The sequence below is a fragment of the Ascaphus truei genome, chromosome 2 (assembly GCF_040206685.1).
Source record: "Ascaphus truei isolate aAscTru1 chromosome 2, aAscTru1.hap1, whole genome shotgun sequence".
NCBI classification, from domain to species: Eukaryota; Metazoa; Chordata; class Amphibia; order Anura; family Ascaphidae; genus Ascaphus; species Ascaphus truei.
This window is the reverse complement of record NC_134484.1, coordinates 358,581,040-358,597,583: the sequence shown is the minus strand read 5'-3', so window position 1 is coordinate 358,597,583 and position 16,544 is coordinate 358,581,040. Positions and strand designations below refer to the sequence as shown.

General features: G+C 43.8%; 1 protein-coding gene across 6 annotated transcripts in view; it reads right to left on the bottom strand.

Annotated features, from left to right (window-relative positions):
* Window positions 1-3,437: 3,437 nt before the first annotated feature.
* KAT2B (lysine acetyltransferase 2B) overlaps window positions 3,438-16,544 on the bottom strand; it is a 79,603-nt gene continuing 66,496 nt past the window's right edge. For 2 of the 6 annotated variants that reach the window (XM_075586921.1, XM_075586923.1), the window contains 3 exons: window positions 14,332-14,395; window positions 9,279-9,363; window positions 3,438-5,211 (listed from right to left, as the gene is read on the bottom strand). In XM_075586921.1, coding sequence (XP_075443036.1) covers window positions 5,018-5,211; window positions 9,279-9,363; window positions 14,332-14,395 — 343 coding nt within the window. In that variant the 3' untranslated portion in view covers window positions 3,438-5,017. The other 4 variants (XM_075586924.1, XM_075586925.1, XM_075586926.1 and 1 more) reach the window with 3 other exon arrangements.

The following is a 16,544-nucleotide window of genomic DNA, read 5'->3' as shown; positions in this document are numbered from 1 at the left end:
CCGTACTTAAGGTGTGTGTGTGTATGTATATGTTTTATTTCCCCTTCCAACAAGTATACATTTGCGTACCTTCTTTCCCCATGTATAAGATTGTAATTGGGGGGAGGAATAGGAAGGAAGTTTGCTACTTTTTCCTTAAAGAATCCCTTTTTTTTTTTTTAAATACCTGCTCCCTGAGATACATACTTCCTAAAGGTGCTGCCGATAACTTAATAAAGGTCCAAGGGATGATATTCTATTGGCCCGTGTGACGGGGACCTTTAAACTGAAATAATGCGTGTCCTGCCTTCAGTAATCTTAGAAAGCAGGGGGCCCAAAACCCGGAGTTTAATGCGGTTCTGCTCCATAGATCCCTTGCTTCCCAAGTAGTTTAAAAAATGTGTCTACAAAGTAGCTGAATTCATTTGTGTATTGTCTCCAGCTGCAAACTTTCCTATAGTTTAGGGGTAAGCATGTGGTGAGTAATTATTAGCTGCAAAACTTGGGTACCTTTCTTTTGAAATGACATTGTATAAAGGTGTTCAGTGTGTTTTTTAAAGAAGCAATTTTGCCATGTACACATTATTATTATTTTTTATTTATATATATATATATACAGTATTTATCTTGTACTGTGTTTTTACCTTATTACTTCACTGGTGTCAAACGTTACCTCGGCAATCTGCTTTAATGTGTGGCAGCAGCCATGGTAATTTCCCAGGGAAGTGCATTTTTAACAAGTGTCAAGAATGCAACTTCAGAATGTAAAAAGGGAGGTATTGCTAAGTTCAGCAGCAAAATGACTTCACAGTGGTATGATTTATTTTGATGGTGAGAAGAGGGGATTGCTGCTTTAAGATAAGCCGTTTACAAGCAATGTAATGTGTAACTCTTCAAAAACATTGGTTGCCCCCTGATCAGCGTCCTATTACTGCAATTAGCACCTACTACCCTCTATCAAAACACCAATGGGCCTACTACAGAAGATGACACTTCTGGTTGTTACTATTGGATAAATGTACTTATAGGAAACACATATATATACATGGATGACCTTCCAGAGGTTTGGGTTTCCAAGTTATCATTCTCAGCAATATAAAACGCGTTGGGTACTACAGATAGATGCTGCACCATTATACAGTACTGTAAATTCCTTGTTGGGGGCAAGTGTATTCAGTTTAAAATGCTTCCATATATTCCTTTCAATATATGACCATAGAATTTCAAGTGTTGTTTAACTATATTGATATAAATTGTAAAGGAATATTTTGCTACACTATTCTATAGGGGACGCTGTAATTCAATCTGAATGTTGGCTGAGATTGATTAAAGCACAAAATGACACAATGCCAAAATACTTTTATAATTTAAAACTATTCTGAACCAATACAATATATTAATTTTACAAAGGTAAATTTTGCTATACAAAGCATTTGCAAAACCACACATTCTACTTCAGCATTATTGCACAATATCTATATGAAAATATCACTTTCTTTTAAATTAAAAAACATAAAAATGCATTCAATATAGAAATGGGACAATCTTGTTAGACAACAGTGTAGCTACTCAACATTAATGCATAAGAGTATATAACTTACACAGAATACAATTCTTAATTTGGACTTAAACGTTTGCTACTATTCCTTGGCATGTTGTAACTAAATATTCCAAATAAATATTTATTGCAACTATTTAATGGAACTACTTTAAATGTATAACTTCAGCATTGTATTTTTTGTTGCCAAAAGAAATTCACATATTAGCACGAAGTGTCTAAATTACATTTTAAAGGTGCAATTCCACGTAGCCAAACAATTTTTTTGTCTAACCCATTTAATAACCTAACCAAGCTAAAAGCAAATAATTGATGCGTTTCTCTGGAAAATGATTACAAATTATATTTCATGTGGCTCTTTGGGGAAGTTGTTGGCATATCATCTGTTTCCTTGACGCTTAGCCCTGTCCTTTTCCAAGTGATGAGAAAGGGGTGGGAGGGACTCTGGCTGTGCAAACTGTTTTTGAACATCCGGTAACTCAAGACAAAAGGGAACAGCCAGAGGAAATCAAACTCCCTCCCAACTCTCTGTTAACCCGGTTTTCAAACAAACTTTGAAAAAAATATGAATTGCTTATAGGTGTTAGATTTCGGTTTAAAAAAATAAATAAAGTACCCAGACCGCCCCTTGAACATGTCGCTTTCATTACTACAAGTTGGTGATTGGAGGGACTGCCCCTTTAAGTAGCGTACCTTTTTCACAGGCAACTGTACTTTCTAGATCAGTGATTTTTTAACCGGGGTTCCGCGGCCACCAGGGGGGAGAGCTGGGACAGCACTCCCGACTGTCCCAGACCCAGCGGCGCGGCACCACCCTCACATAGCTGTGGCCCGGCGGCTCCTGAGCTCAGCAGCAGCCGCCCGGTCACTGCTATCTTTCCTCTCCCTACTTTTGCTGTCAACTTCCAGCTGACAGGAGGGAGAGGAAGCATCAGCGTGGGCTCTCATCACTGGCTCCCTTAAAGAGGTGTGTGTGTGTGTGTGTGTGTGTCAGGGAGAAGAGACGGGAGTGTTGGGGGGGTGCCCCAGAATTTCACAATTGGATTCTGGAGTTCTCTAACCAAAAAAAAAAAGGTTGAAAACCAGTGCTCTAGATCAGCGGTGCGCAAACTGTGGGGCGCGCCCCCCCTGACACTGCCGACGGGGGGCGCGGGGTTTACAGAGGCCCCGCGCGCTTCCCGAAGGCACTTAAATTAAGTGCCGGGGGAGCTGCAGAGCCTCTGTAAACCTAAGTTACCGTGGCTCCGGCGGCTCCCTCCCTGCTTCGCCATGGCAACGCGGCGTCAAAATGACGCTGCGAGGTCATGTGACGTCACATTGCTATAGCAACGTGACGTCATTACGCCGGAGCGCGGGGAAGTTGGGGTTGGGGGGGGCGCGGGAGTGAGGGGACAGCCGGCAGGGGGGCGCAGGGAAAAAAGTTTGCGCCCCCCTGCTCTAGATAATATGAATCAGATTAAGAGGGGAGGGGGGGATTTTATAACAAAACAAACAACTGCCACTGACTCATATTACATTTCTAGTCAGCAGTTGCGTAATAGCACTAAGAAAAGGGACTGTATATTATAACACACAGACAAGGGTTTCTGTTACCCAACTGCAGTACTGCATGTCTGCTGCAGTACTGACTACAAGTGTTGCAAATATGATGTATGGCACACAGGCCAAGATTAGGTGTGTTATTTCTGGGAGATTTGCTAAAAAAAGAAAGTTGTACAGGTGCGCCGACGAGTATTCTAAAACTTGCCTTGGAAAATCTGGGGCTATCACCAACAAGATCCAGGTACATGCTGCAAACGTTTCAGTGACTTCTGCAGAGACTAATGGCCCATCGGATTAACATAGCAGGGGTCCCTGGCAGTCCCATTCAACTTGAATGGGGCTGCCAGGGACCCCCGCTGTTAATCCGATGGGCCATTAGTCTCTGCAGAAATGTCACTGAAATGTTGCAGCATGTACCCAGCATGTTCCTGGGTCTTGTTGGTGATTGCCCCAGATTTGTTTTAGAATACTTGTCGGCATTACAGTATCTTCTATTATTGATTTACATTAGATGAGGAAGCCTTTTTCATGCAGAGAATAAATCAAGATACTTGTAGTTGGATTGCCCTATAAAGAAACCTGTGGACTTCTTAGGGCCATTATGTGGTTGCGATTAGAGAATTCAATTTTGACCAATTATATGAAATTAGCTTGTCCCTAAAATGCCTAGGTACAGTACTACTTCAATGAATTTTTGAATATTCAAATAATGTTATATTTGTTCTGACCAATTACAGGGAGGAGATTTAGGTGCTAAGCAGCATTTCACAACAAATGAGCCCAAAGGCACCAATAATATTACAGCTGTGGTAAATTACCATTCAATACAATCAGAGTACCCCAACCCTTTTGTTGCCAAATTATCAACAATTTGGAAGTCTTGTCATAAAAACTCAACATTTAGTTTTGTGTAAGTTCTATAAATACAAAAACATTTAATCAGTCAATTTCACACTGCCTAATGTATCCACGTATCAAAATACAAGTAAAACCCAGCTGCTAATAGCCATCTGCCATAGTTGATATATATTAAAAAAAAAAAAAAGTGCTGTCATATTAAAAAAAAACAGCTTGGGAGATTGACTTGATGCGTTTTCATTAAATCTGTCCTTACATAGAAATATACAGCATTGATTTTATTTAAAAAAATATGGGTAATGTATAAGTATTATAAGTACTATGACAGTACTAATACAGCTCAACCCCCTTATAACGCTGTGCATCGGGTCCAAAGGATTACATCGTGCTATAAGCGGATCACGTTAGAAATAATGTACAATTGTATGCATTGTACAATAAAGTATTTAAGATACCAATAATCGTCATGTAAAGTATTCATAAATACGAAAATTGGGAGCCACGCTTGCATCGCGTTAGAAGCGGATTCGCGTTGTAACATATCGCGTTATAACGGGGTTGAGCTGTACTATGGAAAGTTTGCATTTATTTGATAGAGGATTATTTTAAATATAATGTTAGTACAACTGAAACCTCTCCAAGCAAAGCATTAGTGTCATGTATGTGGTAATATCAGATTGTTTTAACTTATGTCCTGCATAAGCAAAGCTATAATCAACCATCTGCCCAATCTAAAACAGTATTAGGTTAGTGGTTTACAAGCAATGTAAATGTGTAATTTAACATTATTATACAAAACACATTTCTAAACGTACAAAACAGTCCTACAGGTTTCAAAACATCTTTTTTCCTAATAAAAAACAAATCCGTTAAAAAAAAAAAAATTGTACACAGATTGAAAAAATAAAACGCTGGTAATTTGTTAGTTTTCTTTCTTTAGAAAAGAAATGTAGATATGTCCTGCACTGAAAATGGATATGCGATTATGAAGATTAGTTCATTTCGTGCCAACGTACCAGTGAGGTACACTAAATGGCAGACTAGCCAATGACGAGGCACATTGCGTAATAGGGTCACTGCTTATTTGTCAATCAGCCCAGCTTCCTTAATTTTAGTGTAGAAGAATTTCTCCAGGATGTTGGCGCATTTGAAGTATTCGCTTTCAGGGGGATTGTACTCTCTGCAGTTTGTAAAGATCCTCTGCAAATCTGCCATGAACAATTTCTTTGTCACGTAATACCTGTTCTTCACTCGTTCGCTCATGGTTTTAAGATCTGTACAATAGAAAAGAGCAATTTTTAGATTAACTTTATTAAAGGTGCATATTTTACTATATAGAGTCTGTTTTCAACACCTATTTTTTTTATTTTTTAAGTTCAAGGCTGATGTTAATATGACTAAGATATACTAGCCAACCATTGCAAGCTTCTTTCAGTGAGATTTGTGATGAAGAAAATGTAGGAGATTTCTAAAAAAAAAAAAAAATGTTAAGACTTTTGTTGGGGTGAGGGAACTATTTAGGGAGACTGCACAATATATTATTCAGCTAAAAACCGTGTGTCTCCCTGACAAATAGGGAGAGTTGATGCGTGCCAAGACCTTCCCACTTTCACATCACTGGAATTCAGAATCTTATCTGACAGGCTTTGGAAAAGAGTCTCTGCAGTCTGCACAGGAAACAGCTCTGCACTGTCTGCTGGGGGTGAAGTATGTGAGAATAAACAGCAACGCTTGGCATATAAACACTTTACTGAAGGCTTTTGGCCTTGTTAAAAAGTTCTTAAAATAAAAAACGATTAAGAAAAAAATTACGTTTGATAACAGAATGCAAATAGAGAGTTTGTAATTTTATTATTTACATTTTTTTTTGTCAAATCTATTCTAACATCAAACACTGAACTGACTGGCATTGAAACTACTGCAATGATGGAAATGTTTCAAATAAATTGCAGAGCTAGTACAGTCATCACTTAAGTCTCAGATTAATTTCAGTTCTGTATGAGAAACTTGAACAGACGTGATGAAATCAGGTCATCCAGCAAACACCGAAACAAACATTCTATACTTTGTATTCAATATCTTCCATATAGAAAAGGACAATATCACAATTCAACACATAATGGTTCCATTTGTCATACACTGACTGCACTCAAAACATATCTACAGAGTATGATCTAATCAAAGTTATCCTCTGATGATCTCTGTTAGATGTTTAATGTGAAATGTTGTAACAAACAGGCGATATTGATTGAACATTAATATTAGGAATACAGTAAACGACACCCAGACTAAAAAGACATACATTATATATATATAATTTCACATTAAACATCTAACAGAGATCATCAGAGGATAACTTTGATTAGATCATACTCTGTAGATATGTTTTGAGTGCAGTCAGTGTATGACAAATGGAACCATTATGTGTTGAATTGTGATATTGTCCTTTTCTATATGGAAGATATTGAATACAAAGTATAGAATGTTTGTTTCGGTGTTTGCTGGATGACCTGATTTCATCACGTCTGTTCAAGTTTCTCATACAGAACTGAAATTAATCTGAGACTTAAGTGATGACTGTACTAGCTCTGCAATTTATTTGAAACATTATATATATATATATATATATATATATATATATATATATATATATATATATTTATAAATTAAGTATTTCAAATTTGAATTGTGCCAGAAGATAATAGAGGTTGACAACCTCTGTTTAATTCCATAAATCAATTCTAATGCTCAGCAGTAGATTGAATAAGGGTATTTTATCAGTTTGGAGAAACGTTGGTTAGATGTTATCCAAATTGGTCAAATGGCCTTGGAGCATTGGTTGGCAACAAGTGGCCCAAGGTGAGGGCCCTCAACTGCATTACCTAATCTCCTGGCTGCCCCAGAGGTCCGCTCTCTTTCTCCCTAGTACATAGGGAGTGAAGGTGTTGCTGATGTAGATGACCGTGAACTGATAACTGTACTGCCCCGCTTCTCTTGTGCTAATCACTTGTTCACTGTGTAAGGAGCAGGACAGGATTCACCATTAAGCAGCTGATCAGAACGGAGAGAAACTCCTACCTAGGGCTGCGATATTCCTTGTGCACGTGTACTATATCTACATATCTATATTCTATATATAGATCTCAAATGTGCAGCCCTTTTGAGTATACAATATTGCCTACCACTGTCTTAGAGGCAGCCATAAAGAATCATATTGGCAATACTAGAATTAGCATGTATCAGAGCTCTCTTTCAAGTCTTCACGTATAAGCGCATCCGAGCTAGGCATATATTGTTAACACTGAGTGCCGGAGGGGTTGTGGTGCCCGAGTGCCACAGCCCTTCGGCACAGTGCGGCCATGTGACTGAGGAGGCCATGGTGCAGGAAACGGAAGAGAAGGGAATCCTCCATGTCCTCACTGGGCAAATCATGTCCTGCGCTCCATGGAAACACAGGGCACAATCTAACCTGCAAAAAAACACACATTGGGCATGACTTAGTCACTACATAATGGAGACTCCGGCGTGCCCCATGATATATATAATGAAGATATTTTTGGGACATCAAATATATGTTTTCATTGCTTAAATGATAACAAAGTAGAATTAGGATTTTTATTTAAATGTATGATGTATTTATTCCTCCCTGAGAGCATGTATAAAAGGGGGCTTTCTTGGTTGTTAAACCAGTTAGTTAGTAAATGTTTGTGGATCTGAGACAGAATCTGCCTGTAGACAACTTTAATGTAATATGGGGTTATTTATAAAACGGTGCCAATCGTGGCACTATCGCATGGAAACTCCCACTGACATTAATTGGGTTTTCCAGGTGATAGTGCCACAATTGGTGTGCTATTGTAATTAGAGTCTGCCCTCAAGTCCGAAAAGGACACTCAATGGACAATAGCTAGGAGTTTCAAGATTAGGTTAAAAAATGAATTTAAAAAAGTAGGCGTTTGTCAGATTATCTGTTTTAAAGAGAATGTAGGATGCTACAGGATTTGTATAAATACTTTTTAAAGCTATGATGAAATAACTTTTAAAACCAAACCATCCAATGTGTTGAAGAAGAGTTCCCAAACTATTAAATGCTTTCTCTACATGAACATTCACTATACATGCAGGTTTGTCATTTATGAGTTTGGAGAAAGAACTCAATTTAAAAGTCTAGCAGTGAACGGCACTCAACACTTTATGCATTTTGACATTTGTTCTTCCAGGAACAAACGTGGTCTGGTCCGATGGAATCAAGGCAGCAGCTTGTGGTTAGGCTTCATAATAAAATATTGTACCTTGCAACAAGTCAACCAAACAAACGCAAAATAAATTTAGTGAACAACTCTAGCAGTCATATTGATCCCAGAAACTATTACTTGCAAACAATGATATCCCTTTTTGATCACTATAAGTACAGTATGATGCATAATGTGTGTTCTTGTGTAAGACCTGTAAATAATCTAAGTGGAAGGGAGCTTTTCGCAGGTCTCGAGTTTATACCCACAAGACAATGTACATATTATTTTCACCCTGATCCAATAAAAGAAATCAATGTAATATATTACAATACAATTTTGTATAATCTGCACACAATAACTGCACCAACTCAATGTCTATATAGACTGATTAAATAAAGGAACGTTGATTAATGTCACTTTACTAAACAGTTTACTGAAATGGCAAAAGTTTGAGTATAAAAGTTTGGGTCCTGGACCGGATATACTTTTTTTTAATTTGATTTTTTAATTAAAATATTCACAGCCAGTAACAGGATGACAATTGATAGTAAATGACAATTTTATAAGGAATAATAAGTCACTTAAATATATAGTAGTGTGATTTGTACCAATCACTTAAATTTCAACATTAAACATATCAGTGCGAATAGTTCTGTGGGACTGCACTTAATGTAGACTTTAGTTATGTACGAAGTCATATGTTAGGGGTGGTTTGCTTAATTCTAACGTTAAGGAATCTAGCTGCCCAGGAACTTAATTTCAGTACATTTCTGAAGATACTGTACTTGTAAGGGTTCAAACTATGCAGGAATTTACCCTATTTACATATAAAGTTAAATCGGACTAAAAACCACGCTATGGTTAGATATCAACCAATTAAAGTCTGGGGGTGACATCACTAATGCTATGTACTGGGTCATGCATTAAATAACCTACATTAAGTTGCAACATCTACTGTGCTTTACACACTCTCTACTTAATTATGCCGATTACTGTCACACATGACATGTTTATTTATTACTGCTCACATGGAAATATAACATTATAAATATGTTCACGTTTGTATTACAACTTTAGATTTGTACTTGGAAAATGAATGTCATTACCCATAGGAAATCTTATAACTTCATAGTATCCAGGTGCTTCTGTTTTCTTCACAGGTTCCATAAAGGGCCAAGCGCTTTGATGGCTCTTGGGTAAAGAAAAAAGTAACTTCTATTAGGGAACGTTCACGTTTAAAATAATTCAATTCCTCACACACTTATCAACACGTTTAGTACCTTTGTCCTGTGTTTAGATTGTAAGCTCTTTGGGGCAGGGACTAATTTTCCTATTGTTTTATATCTGGAGCACTTATTCCCATTCTGTGTTACAATATATTGTCACGTGTATTACTGCTGTAAAGCGCTATGTACCTGGATGGCGCTATATAAATAAAGATACATATACATATATGGACATCCAAGAATGGTTATTGTTGACCTTCTACTAAATGGTCATAATCTAAAGGACTCCAAATAATACCTGGGAAGCAAACAGTACTATACAGTTGGCCAGAAACTGACGACAATGTGACTCAGGAGACAAAACTATTTGTGTATTGTACTTTAGTACTTTTCCATTAGAATAACATTGTTACATACTGCAGAGTTGTGTATGCAGATTGCAACTTGATTGTTTATTTGTAGTGCAGGTAAAAATCTTGTATGGACCACTACCAAAGTCATCAGGAACTGCTGATGATTCGCAGTCAGCAGTTTAAACACCCCTAATCCCAGGGTCCTCCATCTATTTCTTGAGACACTTCAGAATTCTGGATTGAGTGGCGGGGATCAACCAATTAACGCACACATACAATACATTTATCTCTCTCCCTCATGTCCCCCTCTCCCTCCACCCCTCACCCCTACTTGCCCCCACCTCTCTCCTCCTCATCCCCCCACCTCTCCCCCCCAAACCTCCTTGCCCCCCACCTCTCATACCCCCCTTCACTCCACCTCTCACCCCCTTCCCTCCACCTCTCACCCCCCTTCCCCCCGCCTTCCACTCCCACTTCCTCTCCCCCCTTTCCCCCCACCTCTCATCCCAACTTCTCCCACCACTCTCACCTCCCTCCCCCACCTCTCACCCCAACTTCTCCCACCCCCTTCCCTACCCCTCACCCCAACTTCTCCCACCACTCTCACCCCGTCCCACCTCTCACCCCTTCCCTCACCTCACTCCCCTTCTCTCACCCCCCTTCCCCCACCCCCCTTCCCCCACTTTCTCCCACCGCTCCTTCCCCCCACCTCTCCTCTACTTCCTCCCCCTTACCCCCACCTCCACCACCCCTTTCCCCCCCACATCCACCTCTCTTCCCCCTCACCCCCTCCAACTCTCTCCAACTCTCTCCCCTTCACCCCACCTCTCTCCCCTCCATCTCTCTCCCTCACCCCCACCACCCCACTTATCACTATCCCTCACCCCCACCATCTTTCTCCCGCCTTCCACTCACCTTTCTCCCTCACCTCTCTTGCCCCCACCCCTTCTCTCATCACCTCTTTCTGTCCTCCCCCCTCACCTCTCTAACTACCCTCACCTCTCTCTCCCCATCCTCACTTCTTTATGTCTCCATCACTTATCTCTCCCCCCACACCTGTCTCACCCCCTCAACTCTCTCTCCTCACACCTCTTCCACTCCCCCATCACCTCCCCTCACCTCCCACCCCCCACCTGTCTCCCTCTCACCCCCACCTTTCTCCCCCCTCTCTCCCCTCACACCCCCACCTCTCACAACCCTCTCTCCCACTCACTCCCTCACCTCTCGCTCCTCTCTCCCCCCACCTCTCTCACCCCCTCCTCACTCACCCACCTCTCTCTGCCTTTACCCACCTCTCTTCTCCTCATCTCCACCCCCACCCTCACCTCTCATACTCTCACTTTTTTCTCCCACCACCTTTCTTTCTTGCTCCCACCTCAACCATCACCTCTTTCCCCCTCACCCTAACATCTCTCCCCCACCTCTATTCCCCCTCACACACTCTCACCTATCTCTCTCCCTCACCTCTCTTCCACTCCCCCATTACCTCACCTCCCACCCCCACCTGTCTCCCCTTCACCCCCCACCTCTCCTCCCTTTCTCCCCACACCCCCACCTCTCACAGCCCTCTTCTCCCACTCACCCCCCACCTTCCCCCCCCCACACCTCTCTCCTACCCATCCATCTCTCTCCCTATCAAACCACCTCTCTCCCTCCCCCTTTTCTCTCCTCCCCCACCTACTCTCATCCTCCATTTCAACTCTCTCCCTCTCTACATCTCACCAACCGGTTGCCTCCTAACCCCCCCCCCCCCCACCTCTCGCTCCCCCCCCCCCCCACATTTCTCTCCCTACCTTTCTCCCACTCCCCCCACATCTCTCTCTCCCTCCTCCCACCTCTCTTCTCTTCATCTCCCCCTAGACCCACCCTCACATCTCTCACCCTCAACCCCACCCACCTCTTTCTCCCCTCCCACCTCTCTCCCTCCCCCTTTTCTCTCCTCCCCAACTACTTTCATCCTCCATTTCAACCCAACTCCTTCTCTACCTAACACCCACCGCTTGCCTCCTCACCCCCGTCCCTCACCCCTCGCCCTCCACCCCCCCCCCACTTCTCTCTCCCCCTATCTTTCTTCCCCTCCCCCCACATCTTTCTCCTTCCCCCTCCTCTCTTCTCATCTCCCCCTCCACTCCCTCTCCACCTCCCCTCATATCTCTCACCCTCAACCCCACCTCTTTTTCTCCCCCCCACACCTCACCCTCCTCCGACCTCTCTCCCCCTTACTCTCTTCCCCCACCTCTTTCCCTCCCCCTTTTTCTCCTCCCCACCTAATCTCATCTTCAATTTCAACTCTCTCCCCCTCTCCCTCCCTCCACCGCTTGCCTCATTACCCCATCCCCCCCACCTCTTGCCTCCCCTCCTCCACCTCTCTCCCTCCCCGTAACCCCTCACCCCCTTTTCACCTCCCGCTCTCCCCCATATTTCCCCTTCACTCCCCCTAACATCTCTCCCCCTTAACCCCCCTCCTCTCTCTCCTCCTCTACGTCTCACCAACCGGTTGCCTCCTAACCCCCCCCCCACCTCTCGCTTCCCCCCCCCCCACATTTCTCTCCCTACCTTTCTCCCACTCCCCCCACATCTCTCTCTCCCTCCTCCCACCTCTCTTCTCTTCATCTCCCCCTCAACCCACCCTCACATCTCTCACCCTCAACCCCACCTCTTTCTCCCCTCCCACCTCTTTCTCCCCTCCCACCTCTCTCCCTCACCTCCCTCCCTCCTCCCCACCTACTTTCATCCTCCATTTCAACCCAACTCCTTCTCTACCTAACACCCACCGCTTGCCTCCTCACCCCCGTCCCCCCACCCCTCGCCTCCCACCCCCCCACTTCTCTCTCCCCCTATCTTTCTTCCCCTCCCCCCACATCTTTCTCCTTCCCCCTCCTCTCTTCTCATCTCCCCCTCCACTCCCTCTCCACCTCCCTTCACATCTCTCACCCTCAACCCCACCTCTTTTTCTCCCCCCCACACCTCACCCTCCTCCGACCTCTCTCCCCCCCTTACTCTCTTCCCCCACCTCTTTCCCTCCCCCTTTTTCTCCTCCCCACCTAATCTCATCTTCAATTTCAACTCTCTCCCCCTCTCCCTCCCTCCACCGCTTGCCTCATCACCCCATCCCCCCCACCTCTTGCCTCCTCTCCCCCACCTCTCTCCCTCCCCGTAACCCCTCACCCCCCTTTTCACCTCCCGCTCTCCCCCATATTTCCCCTTCACTCCCCCTAACATCTCTCCCCCTTAACCCCCAACCTCTCCTCCTCACCCCCCCACCTCTTTCCAACACCCCCATCTCTTTCCCTCTCCCTCTCTCCTCTTCATCCCCCACCTCCCTCACTCCCCACATCTCTCTTCCAACACCCCCACCTCTCTCCCTCTTACCCCCACCACCTCTCTCTCCTCCTCATCCCTCTCCCTCCCCCCACCTCTCCCTCCCCGCAACCCCTCACCCCCCTTTTCACCCCCTCTCTCCCCCATATCTCCCCTTCACTCCCTCCCAAACTTCCCACCACTCTCTTTCCCCATATCACCACCCACCCTTCTCGCCCTCTAAAACTCCACCTCTCTCCGCTCTCATCCCCACTTCTCTCCCACTTACCCCCTTCTATCTCTTTCCCCCTCACCCCCCTTTTAATCCTCTCACCCCCATATCGCCCCTTCACCCCTCCTCACCTCTCTCCCCCTTCCCCCCTCCCTCTCTCCCCTCCTTACCCCTTCCCTCTCTCCCCCCACACTTCTCTCTCCCTCCCCCTCACCTCTCTCCTCCACACACCCTTCTCCCCTCCCTCACCCCCTTTCAACACTCTCTCCCATCTCACCACCACCTCTCTCTGCACCCTCTCTCCCCCATCTGTCTCTCCCCCTCCTCTCTCTCTTCTCCAATAAACATAATCCCTACCCTCCTCCAATACACATAACCCCCCTCCCAACATTCACATAATAACCGTACACACACTTCTTACCTGGAGGCCTCCAGTGCTGCGCTGAACAGCCCAACTTCCAGCGTGGGGGCAGGGCTAACACCAGAGACTGGGCCCACTGCAGGTGGGGGAGGGGGGGAGAGAGGTCGGGCCTGCTGCAGGGGGAGAGAGTGGCCGGGCCCTCTGCCGGGGGCGAAAGGGAGGCCGGGACCGCTGCAGGGGGCCAGAGCGAGGTCGGGCCTGCTGCCGGGGGCAAGAGAGAGGCCGGTCCCACTACAGGGTGCGAGAGAGAGAGGCCAGGCCCACTGCAGGGGTTGAGAGAGAGGCATGGCCCACTGCAGGGTGTGAGAGGGAGGCCGGACCCACTGCAGGGGGCGAGAGAGAGGCAAGGCCCACTGCCAGAGGCGAAAGGGAGGCCGGGCCCGCTGCAGGATACGAGAAGGAAGCAGAAACCACTGCTGGGAGGCGAGAGGGAGGCCGGGCCCGATTTAGGATGCGAGAAGGAGGCCGAGCCCACTGCCAGGGGGAGAGCAGTTGGCCAGGATCTCCCTCCCTCCTGTCGGGGGCCCATGGCAAGCAACCAGAAAAGGTTTGGCGGGCGCCATGGTTGGAGACCCCTGCCCTAATCCAACTAATGAGCAACACAAAGGTTACCACAGGAATACTCACCTTTACCTGCTGAAGGATGTTTTTTAATGTGTTGTATAGCTGATCTGGATCTTTGGGCTCTTTACTTGAAACAAAATGTTGACAAAACAAATGAGCTTTAACACACGTCATTCAAGAGTTGTTTATTAGTACACAATGGGTACTCAACAATCATTTAAAAAAAAAAAAAACATTTTACAGTGCATAAGACTTTTACATTTCATTTTCATACTCTTATTCTTGTTAGTGTAGGCAAATGAATCACATTTGAAACATTACATGGAAATCTTGTGCACTCAGCAGACAACTTTAATGATATTGTACTGTCTCTTTGCAATGCGCTTAGTACACTGTGGGCGCTACATAAATAAAAATATACATAAACTATAAATACTTGCAAAAAATGTGAACAGTCACTGAAAGCTGCAGTTCAGTCTTTTTTTTTTTTTTTTTTTAAGTTTATTTTTTTACTTCAATAGTTTTATGTGGGCAATCTCTAATTACCTAAAGAACTGTATAGCTGCAGGTCAATCCGTTCTCCATGTATTGATAGGCGAAATTTGGTGACATAATTAGAGCTGGCATATGTTTTTATTTGCTTCTGTCAGTCAGTGGAAGCTCATGAATATTCATGAGCACTCCTGCACTGACATGTGCTAGAGGGAGGGCAGAGCTGACAGAGGGGTGTGCCAGGGCTTGTGACAGGACATGAAGGGGCAGTGCCTTAGCAAATGCTTGTTAAAATATAATACAAGAAAATTGGTCTTTCAAAGTTGTTTTTTTAAAAACAGAAAATGCTAAAAGTATTTTTTCTTACTACAGAACTGATTTATTAAAAATAACACACATGCAGGATATTGACTGAACTGCAGCTTGAATAGAGGTGGTGCCCGGAAGAGTGAAGCAATAAATACAAATCCTAACCTTAAACATTTTCCATGGATCCAAAACAAGGGGTCTCCCACAGCACCTCCCAGTCCTGAATCATTTAACTTGGTGCCTCTAGGCCCCTTTGAAAGAAAATGAATTTAGTGACGAATTTCCCAAACCAATGAGGTCTTGGTTTTAAGCGTCACGAGATCATGCTCCAAGGAGACCTACTCATTTTAGGTAAATGGAAATAAATAAAATAGTCAAACAAAATGTCGAGCAACACCGAACCACTGCTTCCATTATTTATTTATTTTTTGAGGGGGAGGTGGGGGTTTGTTGTTTCTAGGATGAATAATGTTTTAAATTGAAGTATTTAGTTTTGTTCCCCTGTACAGCACTGACAATGTACTGCAGTGCGGTAAATGAGGGGTACAGAGTTATGTATATTACATAAACAGTTACATACAAGCGAGGCCGGACATTCACAAAACAGATACAAAGAGGTGACGAGGGCCCTGCTCGTGAGAGCTTACAATCTAGAGGCAAAATAAAGTGACTTGGAGTCACAAGGAAAGCTGACACTGGGATCCCAACCAGGTTCACACGCTTCAAACGCAGTTACATGACCATTCAGCTACTCCTTCAGCCTGAGAATTTTAACATAAGAGTTGTGTGCCATGGTACAGTATTCATAGCTTGCCATAAAATACTGTACAAAGTTAAGAATTCACAAAACCTATTCATTTGAGCTCAGCTTAAAGCCTTTCATGCTTCATTACAAGTATGTTTTATCCACAAAAATATGTTTGGCTCCGTGGACATACTTAAGGCCTAGATATGGTGTGTTTCAACAAAGGTGCTGTGTTAACTAAGAGTGCCTCAGACTAACCGGAAGGGTTCTCCATGGGAAAATAAATGAGCAACTTTGGGATATTGTTCGACACATTTTGAATGATACTTGGTGGTACTAAGGTATTTCATTTCCATTTATAACCAGTTTTTGGGGACATTTTATAGAATGTAATTCCGATTATCAAATAATGCCTCAATAATTTCATTACTGTATATACACAAGAGTCCTTTGTGGAAATAAAAGTTGAGAAGAACACTTATACTTTTGGGGAGGTGGGCATTTGGGTATGCTGTCTTCAAAAGCCCCTCTTACTGTCTCATGCATGCAGTAGCTCAGTGCATAATAAAAGTAAGAATGAATTCAGAGGGCGTATTTTAGAGAGGGTGAGGTTTTAGAATAAGGTTACAGTAAGGGCCGCCAACAGAATATTTTGAGCCCAGGACAAATTTGAAGAATGGGGTGCCCATTGTTTGCTCGCTGACAGTCACTACATACTGTAATTATACTG